Here is a 20020-nt window from a genome sequence, read left to right as displayed (position 1 = left end):
CATGAAAGTTACTGGAAAATGAGACTCTGGAAAGAAATTAAAGCCCAGAGCCATAAAAGGATGCAAGTGCCTAAATACTACCTTGCTGCTACTGTAGGCATTTAGCTAAATCCTAAAAATTCTCCTCATGCCCAGAGTCATCTAAACCTCTCCAGAGGAACTGCGTAAGTGCTGAGAAGAGTGCTTCATCCCTCCTGCTGAAGTCACTCCACCCTAAGTGATTTGGCCACAGAGAAGAGCAGGAGGATGCCAGAATGAGCACAGCTTCAGGAATAAGATCTTTGTTCCAACCCCTAGGCCAACAACTATTTTCATCAAGATTAAGTAGATACCAAGAGCTCACTTCTCATTCCTACAGACAGGCAATAGCCTTATTATCTAGCAAGATGGAAAGTTTTTGAGAAGTGACTGGAATCACGTCTGCTCTTTGTGGCCTTGCTGGGGGAATGCTTCATTGGCAGGAAAACTGAGTAAAGGAAAGCTCTTCCCCAGCTGGCAGTAGTGGTCAGTGAGGAAGAACCAGCTTACTTACTTGTAAAGGTGGTTGAGAGCTGTGAACCTCCAGCAGCGAGATTCACCAAGCAAGTATACCCAACTTGGGAACAGCAGCTGAAGACCGATAATTCAACACTTACAGACTGGGAACATGTAAAACTTGACCTTAAGCAGACAAGCTTCCAAAGCTGTTTATTCCTTAGATGTATCTCCTATTGGCCTTCCTCCTTATTTATCCACTTTGTCTCTCCACTTGAAGACTTCTAAGATTTCCTTGACAGAAAACAAAACACATTCACTACACAGCATGCACTTGTAATTATTAATAAAGGGTGCACTTTTGAACCTTTTCTCCATGTTCAGCTTGCTGGAAAACACAACAGGAAACATGTCTGAAGATTGGTCTGAAACATTCAGAAAAACAAAACAAAACCCCCTCTTGAACTAGGTAACAACAATAGCAGAAGGCAGGCATAAATCATTTTACATCTGCCTTGAAGGCTACAGAAGAAAACCCTTCAGAAGCTTTGCACTAGCATTACTCAAAAATGATATTTTGTCTACATTTGCCTTAAATACTTCTATCCAAAAGTAAATTCAATTATAAATTTCAGGTAAAAGATAAGATTTGTTCAGATAGGAAATAATGTCACAATGATGTGTAAGACACCAAGGGCTTCCATTTTTATCTCTAAATGGAGTTTGTATCCCCATGCAACTAAAATTACCACCCTTTACCACACCTATTGTCTCCCTGGCAGAAATCAATACGCACATGCCATACAGCACACACCCAAGAAATTCAGAGCTACCTAGATGCACCAGATTCATGCTGCAATACTGTAAGCAAAATTGGCATATATGCTGTTGTAATATCTAGCACAAGTATCTGTAGCCGTCATAATTCCAAGTATCAACATATCTAGCTTTACTAACTTTCTGAAAACTGTAAATGGGGTAGCTTCTTGTCTTTCAAAAGTCCACAAATATTCCAGCTGAACAGGTAAAACAGAGAACTGAACACAGAAGTGCCAACATAATATGTTCCATGAATTTATCCAGCATAACTTGAATAGAAACAAATCAACTAAGCATTTTTATTTTCAGTAATATGCGTACATAATTGTATACAAAATCAAAATGTAAGTAATTGTGTACAAAATTCAAGTTGTTCTTGTATAAAATTTCCAAATGAAGTAATATTAACACTTGAAGCTACATAAGAAGAACTAAACTGCCTGCTAGCCACCTATTTCCTCTACCTCAAGTTAACTTGTTTAATCTCTTAGAAAGATAAAACAAGCTGTCAGCATAAATCATACTTTTCACTGTGACAGTCACAACAGTACGTCAGTCTTCCAGAATTAGGCAACTAGGAGAGGTAATTAAAACATCAGTCAGGAAAAAATATTCTTCTGAATTTACTTTAAGAGACCAACTACTCCTGAATACCTGAGTTTGAGGTGGGGCTGGGGAAGGCCGCTGCATAAAGTTACTTTTTCTAGAGAAGTTTAAATCAGCACTAAACAAGGTTCTTTTCCACAAAAAAGACAAATGTTCACGTAAGTACCTCTGACAAACTCAACTCGAATAGTCATCCTGGCCAAAAAAACTGTGGACAACGAACAAACCCTAACACTTTGTGTCCTTTTCGCAAACTCCTGTATGTTCCATGTTAGCTTCATTAAGAAAAAAGAAGGATTTTTTCGGTAATAGGTTAAAAGCTGTAAGCAGCAAAAGCAACTTTTTGTTACAGCACTCTGTTGTAGTGACAATTCATACAGTAACATAAATAAGTATACCACAGTTGCCGTTAGGACAGCTGATTAATATCAAGTAATTGAGGCGTTTAATGAATGATGGTGTTGCCCTAAATACCGCCCTCAGGTCATACTGCATGACTGCAGCAGAAGAACTTGGCAAGCTACACACGGGTTGCATAAAAAAAAAATTTTCTTGGTTTCAAGAGGTGCCACTGTAAAGAAAAAAAAAACCACATGGCTGTTGTGTCATAGTGAAGATGTAACTCTCAGATATAAAGGACCTACATTTTCAAAACTGGTTTAAATATTGAAGATTTAAATTGGGATGGCAAGTCCTAAAACTTGGGCCATATTAGTGCTAAGTGAAAAGATGCTGCATGGTATCTACAATCACAATTTTTTAAAAATGTACACTACAAACTCTAAGAAAATAAATCATTTTACAGAACAGTTTCTATACAACAGGTGGGAGAGATTATGTCTTGCCCCAGAAATCCTTCCTCTTCTGAGCTCGTTCCAGTATCTGAGATGCAAGCGAGCTAGATGCTGCCGAGCGAGCAGAGATCTGAGACAACCTGTCATCTGTAAGGAAAGCAACAAGGGGAAAAGTAAACAGGAAGGTTAAATACACCTATTAAAACACAGTTGATTTCAAAAGTGCAAATATTTTTATGCCCTCTTTCACCACATGTGCTAAAATAGTACCACAATGCACCTCAATTTTATTACTTAGTAACTGCTATGCTGAAGAAGAATCTCACTAGAAAACTATTACAATGCTAGGTAAGCTTAACATAGCTATACATGCCCAACTCTTGACAAACTCCATAATGAGATCCCTATGGTCACCTAGGAATTGCCAGATTCTCCAAGTCATCTCTGCGTTTACTTTTCTGCATCAGAAGATCACAGAAATTGATCTTCTCCCACTGAAGTCAGTATAGCCTAGACTCTGATAATAACACTTTCATGAAAGTAACCCACTGCTTCAAGCAAAGCAGACAACCTTAGAATAACACGACTAAATACCATATCCTATGTTGCCAAAAGAGCTCTTCTGTGCCAAACCCAGCTAGTGCACCACAAGCTGTTAAAAGAAATGTGTCTTATGAAGAAAACAGGAAGTTTAATACAAAGACAACAAGAAGCATATTTTTAAATTGTACTTTTGCAAGGTCTTCCTTTTGAATACAGGGACTACTTTCATCCAGCAGAACTCTTAAAATTAAGCAGCCTGGAGGCTGCTTCTTTGATAAAGCACTGCATTATGCTACTGCAGAAATGCCCTCTATGAACAATGACCTTAATTACACCCATTCTCCAGCAATAGGTTAAAAAGAACTGTATCACTACTTTCCAGCCCTCCTGGGGGGAAACTAAACAAATTTTCACAACCTGATCCAAACAGAACCTGTACTTTGTCAGTGTTTCAATTAACTTTGCAGCAGCATTTGTAAATTCTTGAAATACAGTGATCCAAGCAGCCTATAACAGGCTCACACATTGTGCATAACAACTATATTCCCATGTATGAGAAAACTGCTAACTGCACTTCTGCAGACAGACATGTCATTGGAATAACTCTCAGGTTTGTATGTACATGAACAAATATGGACATATGAAATACCTGTGAGCTGGCACACTTCACCTGTTTCTGAAAGCTCATACATCATCACTCAGCTCAAAGATAAAAAATAATAAAAAAGAAACAGCAGTTATAGCATTTAGCCTGTGTGCAGCAAGCTTGTGGGAAGCTGCAGAGTACTATAGGATTTTGTATGGTTTATGTAGACACACAGATGCTTGGCTGAGCCATCTGCACAACCCACACATTTTCCAGACAACTGCAATGAGTAAAATAGAGAATCAGTCTGAACCTTGGTTAAAACCAAGGAGCAAACAAGCATAAGGGCTACAGAAAAAAGCTTTTGGTTGCCTTGGGGTGTATTTATAAATAAACTGCAATCAGATAGGAACTTGCTCTGCCCATACTCTAATCTAAACCAAACACAGGTGATTGCGACTAGCACCACACCAATCTCAACCTCATACACCATGCTAAGAAACAACATACAGCAGTAGCTCAAGCTAATGAGGCTACAGTGCCTTTAGTTGACTCACACTACTGAAACAGTTTGTGTCTGCCCACAAAAAGGCCAAGATGCACTGGTGGGCTGTGCACTGGCTGCTCCTCCAGATCAACTTTACAGTAAAGAGAAAAAAAGGCCAAAACAGCAATCATAATAACAGGATGCCATAAGTACCCCTTACAGTCTGAGCAGAGGAACAGCTGTGAAAATTCAAGTCAGAGGAATCATTTTATGCTGCCTATCTGGTGCTGCAGTCTTACAAGCAAAATTTTTACCTTAAAATTTGCGGTACCTTTTAAGTTGCATCCAAAGTTACTGCAGCTGTGAGCATTTTGCAGTTTGCTTCTGTTGCTATTACACAAAGGCTTAAAAACATGCAGGGAAGAAACAATTTTAGGTGGAGAACTCAGAAAGCTCCAGTAACCGTATTGAGCCACAATGGTCTATTTAATTTTTGGTCGCATTTATACCTTCATATTCCTGTTCAGATTACTAGGATGAACATTTTCAAATTATTTTGATGAAATATAATACAATGCAGTAATTATTCATGCAAACACATAAACCAGTGTGAATTACTCCATTCAGAAACCTCTCACATTAGTTCAAAAGTTAAAATTAGTCTAGGTAATATACACATGATATACAACAATACTTTGGGACAAGAAATACCTTCATCATTATAGTTTCTTTCCTGAAGGGGTAACTGGAATGACCTCATTTTTGGATTGCCAACATTCCCTAAGACAAAAAAAAAACCAAAAACATAAAAAAAAAAAAAAAAAAACAACACCACAAAAAAACAACAAAAGAATAGTTTTTAATCCTTTCAAAATAGACAAAGGATAATATTTCATTTTACAACATTTAAAAATGTTGCAACATTATTTCCAAAACATGAATCTTCTAAATAGAAAACATACAAAAACCTCCACCAGACTTCTTTAAACTGAGATAAAATAAACTTACTCTACTGTATTCTTCTCAAGGTACCCATCTTTGCGTAGACACTACAAGTTACTTAGGGAGCTGCACTTAGTGAAGTCGAGGTGCAGAGCTAGGACATAGCACCGATTTTAACCTCCTTCTGAGGAAAGTCTCTGGATTTCACCATCCCATTTAACCTGACAACTACTCATTCCATTCTAGAGCGGAAATACTACTTTAGTTTAGCTAATCCTTATAATGTGAGGATTGAAAACTGTGGGACCTTAAGCAGCTCTAGAAAGTCTTTCTGGAATGAAGTCAAACACATAAACTTGGACTAAGAAGTGAAGGATTCTTTTATTTGTCATGTCCCCACTGGCCCTAAACATCGTTTAAGATCTTCGAATTGTGCCAGCACAAATTTCTCCTCAGCCAAGAAAAGGTTTTTTGCAATACCCAATAAATCATCTATAGATGGCTTTTTTGTTTCCATATCCTGCAGAAATATTTAAGGAGCTTATCTCTCAGATATCCACAACTCCTGCAAAATAATACTATACCATAAAGGTACCCAGTTACATACTGCTGTTGATAACTGTAGCTGGAAAAGCATCACAGCATCTAGTTGTAGCATAAAAAGATTAAAAACTACAACTGTTCATGCTAAACCAAGTTAATTCTCATAATGAGTATGCACTTATTAAAAATAATAAGGCAAAATTAGAAAACAGACTAATGGAATCTGAAACTGATGTGGAAAGCTGTACACATTTCCACAGCAAGACTAAACATGCAGTAGAAAAGCTTTTGTTTATAAGCAACACATTCTTCGTAGAGTGTAAGGCAGCAATCTCAGCATTCTCTTGGCCCGAGAATTGCACTGTAGCCATTCCTATCCTGCAGCACTCTAACATAGCCAGTTAATACCCCAAACCCACCATTATGCTGGAATTCTGGATTTTTGAGAGTCCCTTGAATACGACAAGAAGGACTCCAGCAAGGCATAGAACAGCTTTTGACTGACTTCTGCACACGAGGTGTAGAGGAACACCCTTGATGGGCCGAAGCAAAATGAGCTTGCTGATCAGAAACGCTGTTAGGAGGCCACTGATCCTGTCTAAGTGGCAGAGGATCCAAAGTTCCCAGCCCAGCAGGTGGAGAGGTAAGGAGTGGCACAGCTTCCAATTCCACATTAGGCTAAAACACAACAGAAAGAAAATAATAAGGAAAAAACAAACAAACAAAAAAAACCCCACACAAAAAGCCAACATCTCATACACAGCCTTCCAGCAGAAATGCTTACATACAGAAAATGTTGGCTTTACACTGTTACATTACACTTCTCATGAGGGTACTGGAAAAGTAAGTATTTCAAGCTTGTGAGCCAGCTAAAAGAAAATCTATTCCTAATAACGTGGTTTGAGAGTAATCTAGGCAGGTCAAACCAAAAGCTGATTTGCTTCACAGCAAAAAACTATTCTTAGATTTTAAATCAACGTAACTAACTCCTCATGCAACTGTGTCTCCTTCTATCACAGAACATACTACAGGGATGTATGCAGCGAAATGCTCATTGTCTTTGTAGAACGGAGACTAAGCACAACTTGACCTAAAAAAACCCCAAACAAACCAACCCACAATTTTGAGAAGACAGTTAAACGACTCCTAAATGTTTCTATTTTTTCTTTTATCACCTATGCAAGCTGCAAAGTAAAAGAACCACAGAACTAAAGGAAAGCAAGAATGAAGCTTTTCTGGCACACATTGTACACAGGCACCTAACACTTCTTAAATTTCTTTCAAGTCAGGGAATCTGGACTGTGCTCTATGTCAGTAACTTTAATGTGGCGGGTTTCTTTTTTTGTTTGGGTTTGGGGTTTTTTGTGTGTGTGTTTTGTTGGGGGTTTTTTTGTGTTGTTTTAGTATAAGAGGTTTTTTGTTTTGTTTGGGGCTTTTTTAATAGATCCCGTGCCTGTAGCAGAAAAAGTCAAAATGGAGCGCATCCAATCTTACTCCAATAGCCTCAACACCTTTGCCTGATGCCCCCCAATAAATTCTTCATTCAGACATCAGCCTTTTTTTGTCACAGATGCTGAGAATTTTAGAAAGTAGATGACAACTCAAGAAAAAAAAATAAATAAATTATTTACTATTAATTAAAAAGCACATTCCAAAAATGCATAATTGTAAGTCTCTTTTGTGACTCACCCGGAAGGACTTTCTTTTCAAAGCTTCTCTTGCACCTTGCTTAGCTGAAGAAGGGTCTGCTCCTAAACCTCGCGTTCTCTGCTGTGAAGATGAAGACTTGAATTTAGGAGGAGACACTAGAACCGCACCTCCTATTGCAGTGGAGAAAACAAAAAATGCTTTATTAGCTTAAATAACCTAATAAATTAATTCATACATGTCTTTTTTCCCCCCCTGTAATTCTTGGAATACTACTTTGCATTTAAAAGTCTTTTTACCAACAGCTGGGGTAGTGAGATCATGATGAGTCCTCTGAGCTCCACCAAGTGCTCTCAGCTGCGGGGTTGGAAGCCTGCCTCCTGTCCTTGAGGATACAGAAGAAGAGTCTGACACAGCTGCAGAAGAATTCAATACTAAGGCATCCTCACTGGGTAAAAAAAAAAAAAAAAAAAAAGACGGAGAAATGATTAAAGGATTAGCTAAGGACTCAAGAGTCCTGCACTTGAGCTTTTTGTTTCTAATACATTCCTACAATGAAGCCTAGGGCAAGACAGTTGGGGTCATAAAACACCAAGAGCCTGTAGCCAAAACATCTGCTTGCAATGGGAAGTCCTGGATTCCAGCCCTCCAGTCTTAGTTTATGTCATTCTTTTTTTATGTAACTGGGTAACATATATAAATTGTCTCAAGCTGCAAATACAGGCTCCCTCTGTCCCAACAAACCTTGACTGTATTGCTACACAGTAGCAGACTCAAGAGGAGAGCTGGAAAGAGCACTCACCCAGAAAATCCTAGAACCCGGCTGCCACCTCAGGGGGGGATGTGGGTTTGACTCTTTTCAGTCAATGTGGTAGAACTGAAACCAAGTATCCCACATTTATGCAACTGCTCTAGCCCCCAGGTTATTAAATAAATCAGCAGTACCACTTCTGTCTTCTTCTTCCAGACACATTTCAAAAGGAGGTGGGGGCATACTCACACTGTGCAAAGAACCTGAACCTATCGCTGCATGCTAGATGCACTCTGAGGACATTTAGGCAAAGAATGCCTCATTTCTAGCTCTCAAGCAGACTTAGATAAAATGCAGGGGTTAAGCTGCTCTGCGTGGCCAACCAGCTTGGTTGGGTTTTGGTTTGTTTTTTTCTGGGGAGGGGGCAAGGTTTAAGAAAAACAGATGCTTAAGTACAAGACTAGCATGTATTCTATCCTTTCAGTGCTATCAATCCTACATGGTCTATCTGAAGGAAATTGTGAGCTTTAATTTTCAGTACACTTGGCTGCTGTGTAATGAACAGTCTAAGAGGCCCATATTGCAAATTTTATAGTTTCGGAAGAAAACCCCCAAAACATTAGAACTGTTTGCTTCTACAAACTTCTGTCCTGCAAGTTAGAAATCCCCTACTCCCAATGATCGATCCATTCTCATCAACCAGCTCAATGCCTTGGACTTTCTCATTTTTTATCATACTGTTAAAAACAAAAGTAATGTCACACCAACTTATGCTCTCTTAAGTAAATCTGATTTTAAACCAAAAATCAGTTAACTTACAAATTTCTGAGATGTTAGAGGAAGAGATTCTATATATACATCACAAAAATGTTCATTGTTACCCTTCTATTTTCTTGTCTTCATTGGCATTTTTTTTGTTTTCTTCTAACTGCTGAGCCACAACTGCAGCTTGTTCATCTTTTTTTTCTCCCTCTTCTGTTGTTTGCTGATTCTCTCTGTCTTCAGTACCTTCTTGCTCACCCCAAACTAAACACCTTTTGACCGGAACAGTTAAAGCATCTGACACATCTTTGGTCTCAGTGCTGTCCTGGTGTGGCTGTTTCTTTGAGTCAGGCTGCTGCTGCGTTTGTGGGCTTGGTGCAGTCTCTTTTTCAGAAACTCTAGGTAACAAAGAACACAGTGCTTCATACCATTGATTTGCACGATATACACATGTCTATGTGCATGATATACACATGTCTATGTAGAACACATTTATCCAGTTCAGCCTTTCTGCCAAAAGTACATCTCAGATATTAAAAAGTAGTAGAGTTGACATGATGAATGGTTAAATTTCCACTGAACTTCTAACTGATGTTTAAGAATAATCCATCTTCAAACTAGATTCTGTGAAAATTCTTTCTGGATTACCATTTCAAAAAATGTAATGTAAAATTAGGGCTCTATTTCCAATTTAAACAACAAGTTAGATTATCAGAAGTGCTCAAAAAAAAAAAGTTCAGTATAAAGGGACACCTTATAGCACAATTTTGAAAAGCAAACAGTTTAGAAGACTCCTCTCTAGGCACAACTTTTTGAAAGTGTTAAATTTTCAACTGCTCACAGAAATCAGTGCGAATTAGCCCAGTGCACAGAAATGAGATCAGTAAGAGGATCTGCATTTCACAGGCAAAAAAACAAACCGATAAACCAAAAAAATTACACCATACTCAGTATCACACATACTGTAATAAATACCCTTTTACATGTAATCCCCCAACCCTTATTAGGGCATGCAAATGGGTAGATCTCTCACACCGAAGACAAGTAGTGCATGTATGGCAGTGTAAGTGGTCTACAGACACAGGCATTCAAGGCACGGTTTTAAATATCAGATCTCAAATAAGACAAAAATGGCTTTTTCTTGTCCTCCTTCCTTCAACAATAGTCTGTACATTTTACTAAAATACCAATTCTGAATTTTCCTAGCAGTATTGGCCAATTCTGATGGCCTTCAAAGGAAGGAGAAAATGGATGTACACCATTCCAGTTCCTAAACCTTCATCTTGAAACTAAACAGTGTCTAAGACTCAACCACAAGATTAATTAATCCTGACAAGAACACTGATAACATCTCAATAGGCAAAACATATTTCATACCATTCCAGCGGAAAGAATAGTATTACTTCAGTATGAGTCAGTGTGAAAGTCCTCCGGACTTGATGAGACAGACTAAGGTTGCCTCACTAAATATGCATTTGTGGAGAAGTATAAAGGAGCAACCTTTTCTCCTTTCAGAAGACTGGACTGTACCCCATTTTCCATTTGAGCACATATCGACTGATGTATCTATGAAAAGTTAAATGCCTGCATCTGTTCTAGAGAATTTACGTATCACAGAATTGTAGAACAGCCAGGTTGGGAGGGTCCTCTTAATACCATCTGGTCCAACCTCTGGTGAAAGGGCGCCTAGATGAGATTATTGAGTACCCTGCCCTATCACATCTTGACTCCAGTCAAACATCCAAGATCTCTCAGCTATGCTAAGCTGATATTCATCATTTTGCTCCATTTCAAAGCTGCACTATAATAGGCAGGAATAACAACGTTACCCGGCAAGATCTAGTGCTCTGATGTTGTCGCTGATGCCTTCTTCTGAACTGGAATTTGAGGACACATCCCAAAGACTGTTATTATCAGACAAGATCTGATTGAGATGGTCTCGGGAGAAGTGAGTTCCCTCTACTCGTTGCCTGTACGCCTTTGCTCTTTCTCGAAGTTCTTTCACCTACACATCAAGGTTTCGTAAGTTGCATGTTTGTTTAAAGTTCACCAACAGGCTATTATAAGATATTTGCACTAGCTAATAGCAGCTACAGAAGAAAAGCAAATTACTTATAATACAGAGCCATTCACAGTACAAACATCGCATGCTGCAGTAAATGCAACAAAGAGAAAGCAAACACAACAAATGCGTGTATTTAGTAAGCATGTTTGAGCCATGTCACCAAAGCAAAATTGTCAATTATTCATTCAAAGAGCACAAAAAGTTATGCAGCCACTACAAATCAGTTTTGTGCTGGATTCTAGTTTTCCCATCAGCCCTCAGACACAGTGCTCCAAACATCAAAACAGGAACATAGATGCAACCAACCTCCATATACCACATTGAATTTAGGGTGTTTTGAGAAGCCTAAAGAGAGGAATATAGAATAATTTTAAAATTTCTTATTTTTCTCTCAACACTGTATTGTTGTTACCATTCTTGTAACTTTACTTCAATCTAAGTAAGAAATTAAATACTAAAAACCTATCAGCATAGCTCTATGCTGCCTCCCTGAGATTCAGTAAAAAGCTGTAAAGCAAGTACATCAGTACTGGTGTTTCACCAGTATTTGCCAACCTGGAGGAAATTCATCTAGATTTCTAAGCATTAACACACAAAAATACATTCACTGCTAGTTTATGATTATTTCAAGTCAACAGATCTATGTGCATGTGTAATACTAAGTTTCTATGCTGTGAACATTGCAGCTGTCTCTAGCTACATTAATCTTAGCAAGGAGCTGATGAGAATTCTTGGTGCTATTTTATCTAAGACATAATATCAAAATTTCCCTTCTAGACTATCAGTAACTAAGAATGAGACACAAAACTCCTCAGATGTCAGGTTTAGTCTTAAAAAAATAAAAGTGAAGCTCTCCAGACATTATACTCCTAATTATACACAATCACTTTTATGGTTAAAACTACTTAAACACTCACACTGTCTTCTGTCCTTCACTCAAACACAATTAAAGTGAAGAAAGAAAAAGCAACAACAAAACTTTTATGTTTAAATTATTAAAAATAACTTTGTGATACTTTGTGAATTCTGACTCACTAAAAAATGGTTCACAGGAAGCATTTTGTCAAAGAGCAGGAAAGTAGTACTGACGCTTCCTCTAGCACATTTTTATAGCTTTCCTTATTTATTCTTCTTTCATTATAGACTTCACATTGTTCTTCCTGCAAGGAACAGTTGGGCCAAATTCCACTAAACCCACTAAAAGAAACTGGATGCAGCAGACAGAAATCCACTTAGCCCACACCAGCTAATATCCCATAATTCAACCTGAGAAGCTTTCAAAAAACAGCCCATTAAAAATACATGCTTGTCACTTTAAGAGGCAAATTTAAAGTTTGAGTTGCAAGTGATTTACTGGATTATTCACTTGAAGCAGAAGAATGAAAAATTAATTATGATAGCCACAACAGAAGGCACTGCAGGGAGGGAAAGAATACTATGTCTCCAGTGAATTGTGAAGAAGTACAAAGGACAACCATCTCCTTCAGTGACTCAGGGGCAGCATTATCAGAAGGACAGGCCCCAGAGTCCCCTACTGTGATTATGAATTGCCCACATTAATTTTTCAAAACCATAACTTAAAGAGATTTCTTCATTCAACTGCTGGAAAGCAGCCCTTAGTAATATATTGTAGAGTAGCAGTCTAGGAGTAATAGCTATGGCTAAGGTCATACCAGGATTCTATTATGGTATGGTAATAATCGGTATTATTATCGACCTGTTGGAGCAAGTCCAGAGGAGGGCCATGAAGAGGATCAGAGGGCTGGTGCATCTCTCCTACGAAGACAGGCTGAGAGAGCTAGGGTAGTTCAGCCTGGAGAAGACAAGGCTCCAGATACCTTCTAGCAGCCTTTCAGGACTTGCAGAGAAATCCAGAGAGGGACTTTTTACAAGGTCACACAGGGACAAGACAAGGGCGAACAGCTTTAAGGTGACAGAGGGGAGATTTAGGTGACATATTAGAAAGAAATTCTTCACTGTGAGGGTGCTGAGGCTCTGGCACAGGTTGCCCAGAGAACCTGTGGCTGCCCATCCCTGGCAGGGTTCAAGGCCAGGCTGGATGGGGCTCTGAGCAACCTGATGTCATGGAAGGTGTCCCTGCCTGTGGCAGGGGGGTTGGAACTGGATAATCTTTAAAGTCCCGTCCAACCCAAACCATTCTATGATTTGCCTGTTTGGGATCAGAACTTAAGAAAGTTTGCTTTAGGACCCAAAGTTTCCAACTAAGGTCCCAACTAAGAGAGCAACCAGACTGGATCAGTCAGAGCTTATTATCTAATAACCACTTACATCAAGCGAGAGTTGTTCTGTACTCTCCTTTGGCAGTGGTGAGTGTCAAGAACCCACCAGATGTTGAGGTTAGATACAGCTTTGAGGAACATTTCATGTCAGTGCACTAGTATGGGAACAGTTATGGAATCATGTAGAAACCAACAGAACTGTTGGGCAGCCTACACCACAAGCTAAAGTACTTTCGTTGCTTTATAATGAAACTGATGCACTTGACACTTTTTTCAAGTTATGCAGACTTTTATTAATCCGCTGTTAACATATTTCTTAACTGGCTGGATTCTTTCTTATGTCTCAACTGTGAACAAAGTATTTTATTCAGACCTACTATTTTAGCCATACTTGATGTCATCTTGTAGTTCTTAGAAAAAAAGTATTGATGGATGCTGCAAACAAAAAAAAAGCCTGGCCAAGAATTGGGTCTATTGGGATTTTTATTCTTGTATTAGAGGTTTTAAGAAGCAACCCTGGTTTTCTTCCAACCTCTCCTGAAGATCAGAAAATTCCAAGCTTTAACCTTGCTCCTTGCTTTCACTACTCCCACAAAAAGCTTCTTATTAAGAACTATAACCATCAATCATACATATGAAAATATTAACAAGACAACAATCATACATACGAAAATATTAACAAGACAACAGCAAATTCAGAAAATTCCATACAGAAAAAAAATCCCACACAGGAACACATTTACACAAGCTAAATATTATTGTCTACTAGCAAAACTAGTTTGATAAGCTGTACTGGCTTTGGCTGAGATAAGGTAAAATTCCTTATAGTAGCTCCCATGGTGCTATGTTTCAGACTTGTGCTGAAAACAGTGTTGACAACACAGGAATCTTTTCCCTATTGCTGAGCAGTGCTCACACAGAGTCAAGGCCTTTTCTACTTCTCACCCTACCCCACCAGCGAGCAGGATGCAGGTGCACAACAAGCTGAGAGGGGACACAGCCAGGACAGCTGACCCCAACTGACATTCCACACCATATGGCATCATGCTCAGCATATAAAGTTGGGGGAAGAAGCAGGGGACATTTGGAGTGACAGTGCTCATCTTCCCAAGTAACCGTTAGGTGTGATAGAGCCCAACTCTCCTGCAGATGGCCGAACACGTGCCTTCCCATGGGAAGCAGTGAATGAATTCCTTGGTTTGCTTTGCTTGCATAAAAAGCTTTCGCTTTACCTACTGAACCGTCTCATCTCAACCCAGGAGTTTTCTCAATTTTATCCTTCTGATCCTCTCCCCCATCCCAACACGGGGGAGTAAGCGAGTGGCTGTGTGGGGCTGCCTGCTGACTGGAGTTAAACCATGACATATGCTCACAGGCACGAGACTTCAAGTCTAACAGACAGGAGTAATTCATAGAATCATAGACATAGAATCATAGAATAGTTAGGGTTGGAAAGGACCTTGAGATCATCTAGTTCCAACTCCCCTGCCGTGGGCAGGGACGCCCCACACTAAACCATGTCACCCAAGGCCTCATCCAACCTGGCCTTGAACACCGCCAAGGATGGAGCATTCACAACCTCCCTGGGCAACCCATTCCAGTGTCTCACCACCCTCACAGTAAAGAATTTCTTCCTTATATCCAATCTAAACTTCCCCTGTTGAAGTTTGAACCCGTTACCCCTTGTCCTGTCACTACAGCCCCTGATGAATAGTCCATCCCCAGCATCCTTGTAGGCCCCCTTCAGATACTGGAAGGCTGCTATGAGGTCTCCACGCAGCCTTCTCTTCTCCAGGCTCAACAGCCCCAACTTTCTCAGCCTGTCTCCATACGGGAGGTGCTCCAGTCCCCTGATCATCCTCGTGGCCCTCCTCTGGACTTGTTCCAACAGTTCCATGTCCTTTTTATGTTGAGGACACCAGAACTGCACACAATACTCCAAGTGAGGTCTCACAAGAGCAGAGCAGAGGGGCAGGATCACCTCCTTCCACCTGCTGGTCATGCTCCTCTTGATGCAGCCCAGGATACGGTTGGCTTTCCGGGCTGCGAGCGCACACTGAAGCTGGCTCATGTTCAGTTTTTCATCGACCAACACCTCCAAGTCCTTCTCTGCAGGGCTGCTCTGAATCTCTTCTATACCCAACCTATAGCTGTGCCTGGGATTGCTCCAACCCAGGTGTAGGACCTTACACTTGGCATGGTTCAACTTCATAAGGTTGGCATCAGCCCACCTCACAAGCGTGTCGAGGTCCCTCTGGATGGCATCCCTTCCCTCCAGTGTATCAACCAAACCACACAGCTTGGTGTCATCGGCAAACTTGCTGAGGGCGCACTCAATCCCACTGTCCATGTCACCGACAAAGATGTTGAACAAGACCGGTCCCAACACCGATCCCTGAGGGACACCACTCGTTACTGGTCTCCAGCCAGACACTGAGCCATTGACCACAACTCTCTGCGTGCGGCCATCCAGCCAGTTCTTTATCCACCGAGTGGTCCACCCATCAAATTGATGTCTCTCCAATCTAGAGACAAGGATGTCATGTGGGACAGTGTCGAAGGCTTTGCACAAGTCCAGATAGATGACGTCAACTGCTCTGCCCCTGTCCATCAGTTTCGTAGCCCCATCATAGAAGGCCACCAAATTGGTCAGGCAGGATTTCCCCTTAGTGAAGCCATGCTGGCTGTCACCAGCCACCTCCTTGTTTTTCATGTACCTCACCATGTCTTCCAGGAGAATCTGCTCCAAGAGTTTGCCAGGCACAGAGGTGAGACTGACTGGTCTGTAAATCCCCGGGTCATCCATTTTCCCCTTCTTGACAATGGGGGTTATATTTCCCTTTTTCCAGTCATTGGGAACTTCACCTGACTGCCATGATTTTTCAAATATGATGGCCAGTGGCTTAGCAACTTCATTCTCCAGCTCCTTCAGGACCCGCGGATGGATTTCGTCAGGTCCCATGGACTTGTGTACGTTTAGGTTTTTAAGATGGTCTCTAACCATATCCTCTCCTACAGTGGGCCTAGGGTCCTCATTCTCACAGTCCCTGCGTTCGCCTTCCAAGACTTGGGTGGTGCGGTCAGAGACTTTGCCAGTGAAGACTGAGGCAAAGAAGTCATTAAGAACCTCAGCCTTCTCCAAATCCCGGGTAGCCAGTTCTCCCGATATCTTCCAAAGGGGGCCTACGTTGTCCCTAGTCTGTCTTTTACTCGCCACATACCTATAGAATCCCTTCCTATTATCCTTAACATCCCTAGCCAAGTTCAATTCTAACTGAGCCTTAGCTTTCCTCACCTGGTCCCTAGCTTCCCAGACAGCATCCTTGTATTCTTCCCAGGCTGCCTGTCCCTGCTTCCACCTTCTGTAAGCCTCTTTTTTCCTTTGAATTTCCCTGAGCAGCTTCTTATCCATCCAAGGAGGTCTCCTGGCCCTCTTGCTGCACTTCCTTCTAGTTGGGACGCAACACTGCTGAGCTTGGAGCAGGTGATCCTTGAATAACAACCAACAGTCTTGGGCCCCCCTGCCCTCTAGGGCTGTGTCCCATGGAACCTTACTAAGCAGGCTCCTGAAGAGGCCAAAGTCTGCTCTCTTGAAGTCCAGGGCAGTGAGCTTGCTGCACGCTCTTCTCACTGTCCCAAGGATCTCGAATTAGACCATCTCATGGTCACTGCAACCAAGGCTGCCCTGGAGCATGACATTTCCAACCAGCCCTTCCCTGTTGGTGAGCACGAGGTCAAGCATGGCACCTCTCCTTGTCGGCTCCTCTATTACTTGCAGAAGGAAGTTGTCTTCCAGACAATCAAGGAACCTCCTGGATTGCTTGTGCCGGGCCGTACCTTCACTCCAACAGATGTCAGGGTGGTTGAAGCCTCCCATGAGAACAAGGGCCTGTGAGCATGAGGCTGTTCCTATCTGCCTATAGAGCACTTCATCCACAGATTCCTCTTGATCAGGCAGTCTGTAACAGATCCTCACAATAATGTCCCCCATCGCTGCTCTCCCTTTAACCTTGACCCACAAACTCTCTTGTCGACTGCTCACCCGTCCCCAGACAAAAGTTCCATACTCTCCAGCCTATCCCTAACATAAATAGCAACTCCCCCTCCCTGCCTGCCAAGCCTGTCTTTTCTAAAGAGCCTGTAACCTTCCCTTCCAACACTCCAGTCGTAGGAGCCATCCCACCATGTTTCTGTGATGCCTACTATATTATATAAATTCTGGTAAGTCCAATTATTAAACACCTCTTTTATATGAGCTCATATTAGGATCTAATGTAGGCATGCATACATAAAAATGTGCACGTAATCAAAAATGTGTTTTTAATTTAAGCACATTTGTCATCAATAAAATACTCATTATTATAGTCTTAAAATTATTATAGTCTTAAAATTAATTTGACTCTTCCAGCTGTCCACCACAACTTCACTCAGAAGGCCCTAAAATCTTAATAATTCTTTTTTTAATTGTTCATGCCTACTGCCAAGTGACTTGTTTCCAGTATCCTGCAATTCCCTTGTCAGCAAGAAAACCTCCATGGAAAGTCAGACACATCCTAAACACTTATCTAAAGTGTGATAATTTACTGGTTTCCCATACACTCTAATTAAATGCTGCGAAAGTCTTTGGAACTAATGAAAATCTCTGAAATGCTGCAAATCTCTGAAACACAACCCATAAAGGATCATGCCTGGTAAAGCAGAATATCCATCATCCATTTGCAGTTTCCTCATTCTCTCCCTTGACTATACTGCAGTGACTCCTCCCAGCTGGCTGTGCCACATCTATTCCAAGGCAATGCATCCTTTTCCCTTTACTTGGTTACTAGTCTGTTGCTCTTGAAGCTGAGCACTGTTCCTGACTATTTTGAATGTTACTGAAACAGCAGCCAGTCTCCCAATTAAAGTCTTACATACCAGAAAAATGACAAAAACTTCTACAGAAATACACTGCATACCACTTTCTCAGGCTGCATGCAATAGTTCAGAATATTCTACAGCCTTAGTTACAGCAAACCCAAACCATATAGCAATACATATAAAAAACAAAAAATATTTTTAGTCCTCCAATATCATCTTGAGGCTGTTTTCACAGAATGGATTACCTTATGCATGCATACACAAAATCTGATTATGAATCATCGCATACTACGCTATAGTCTTAAGACCCATTTTGCACTGAGTATTTTGCAGGTATTAAATATACATTTCTTTTTCCCTAAAAAGAAAATCACTTGCTAAATTAAGTCCAGTGAGAAACACAGAACTGAATGCTACATTACACCTGCAGTTGTCAGAGAATGTTATTTTCAATCTCAAAGCCCAACAGCATAGAGCCATCTGCTCCAGTTCTACCTTACACATCAGCTTGGTCCCAGCTGACAAGGAAATTCATGCTTTCAGGTACTTGCCATATATTTAGTAGCACAGCATCTCACAAAGGCTTCATAAGGTGGGAGAAGCCTAAATCAATTCAGTGAAAACTAACAGTTGCAGAACTAGCTCTAGCAGTTTCTAAGCATGCTGCTAACAGTACTGATTTTTTAGGAAATCATGTGCAACAACACTGCTAAGAAATCCTATGGTACTGAAGCCAATCAGCATTTTCAGAGTTCTGTCAAGGGAGCTCTTACATAACACTGATCACAGTTATGGAATAATCTACAAGAAAATACTTACATTGGCTGAAACTTGCAAGAGAAATTCTCAATCTCATACTGTGTAGGACTGAATTCAGCTGACTGCTTTGAATGGATTCAGCATGGCAAGCTAACAAACTGAGCCTGACTACCAACCTGACCTAGGCTGATACATATGCTGGCATGTTTCTTTTATTCCCTTGGAATCTCTAATCATCCAATTCGACAATTTGAAAAATTCTGCTTGTTAAAATCTGACTCAACATCAATGCTGATGTTATCTGCTCCAATACTCTGGTCTGAATGATTCTGATTGTAACGGAAACAAAACTCCTCCCTCACTTTAGATGTCACATTTATATATTCTTTAAGTCAGAGCATCTCCTCTTTTTCTTACTATACCTTATACTGACTTGAAGAACCTAATTGCCTTTGTATACTCACCTTTGGGAGTATTATAATCTCAAAACTGTATCTTATAAACACCACAACTCAAAGTCTTTTGCATCTATAAATCAAAATACAAATCATACGCAGGCTTCAGATGTTTTAAGAATACTCACCTGGTTGGGAAATTTACTCCTACTACGAGACCAAGCTCCATCTTTGTAGAAATACTGGGCTGGAGACAGAAATTTTGCCCTATATTCAGTGTTCATCTTCCTAAGAAATCAAGAATGAGAAGAGGAAAACACAACAAAGGAAAAAGCTTGATATCCAGAATACTCTTTAAGAACACTTTTAAATGATATCAACAATCATAAGCATACTTGCACTTAAATGCCAGGGCTAAGATGTGAAAAACCACAACTCATCCGTAACAACACAACTAGGAAAGTGTGACAAAATCTCTTGCACAGTTGGTGGCTCTTCAAGTAGTTACTCCTCCTGGTTTTTTTTCCTCACAGCCCTTCTGTCAGAAGCTTTTGCCCTAACAGCCAAATCAGCACAACACAATACACACAAAAGCCTAAATTACTTGAATGCAAAGTGCAGCATCTTGGTTTAAGTCACTCATGGTAGTGCATTTACGTAAAAATGCCTGGTTTGGCACTAATGTGTCTGAGACATTTCCTTCTATGAACTCCACTCTAAAGGCATTCTGCATATGGGTGGGGTGAACTT

General features: G+C 40.5%; 1 protein-coding gene across 1 annotated transcript in view; it reads right to left on the bottom strand.

Moving 5' to 3' along the window:
• Window positions 1-1738: 1738 nt before the first annotated feature.
• The window catches only part of MDM1 (Mdm1 nuclear protein), a gene marked incomplete at its 5' end in the record, with an annotated part of 105465 nt that continues 87183 nt past the window's right edge, over window positions 1739-20020 (bottom strand). The window contains 9 exons of the mRNA XM_080610179.1: window positions 1739-2840; window positions 5021-5089; window positions 6214-6472; window positions 7484-7614; window positions 7741-7889; window positions 9074-9352; window positions 10784-10959; window positions 11326-11364; window positions 19459-19558. Of these exons, the coding sequence (XP_080466305.1) occupies window positions 2734-2840; window positions 5021-5089; window positions 6214-6472; window positions 7484-7614; window positions 7741-7889; window positions 9074-9352; window positions 10784-10959; window positions 11326-11364; window positions 19459-19558 (1309 nt within the window). The 3' untranslated portion in view covers window positions 1739-2733. The remainder of the gene's footprint in view (window positions 2841-5020; window positions 5090-6213; window positions 6473-7483; window positions 7615-7740; window positions 7890-9073; window positions 9353-10783; window positions 10960-11325; window positions 11365-19458; window positions 19559-20020) is intronic.

This window comes from Psittacula echo, assembly GCF_963264785.1.
Source record: "Psittacula echo genome assembly, chromosome: 1".
Taxonomy (NCBI): domain Eukaryota; kingdom Metazoa; phylum Chordata; class Aves; order Psittaciformes; family Psittacidae; genus Psittacula; species Psittacula echo.
The sequence above is the reverse complement of the archived record's forward strand: the minus strand, read 5'-3'. Positions and strand labels throughout refer to the sequence as shown.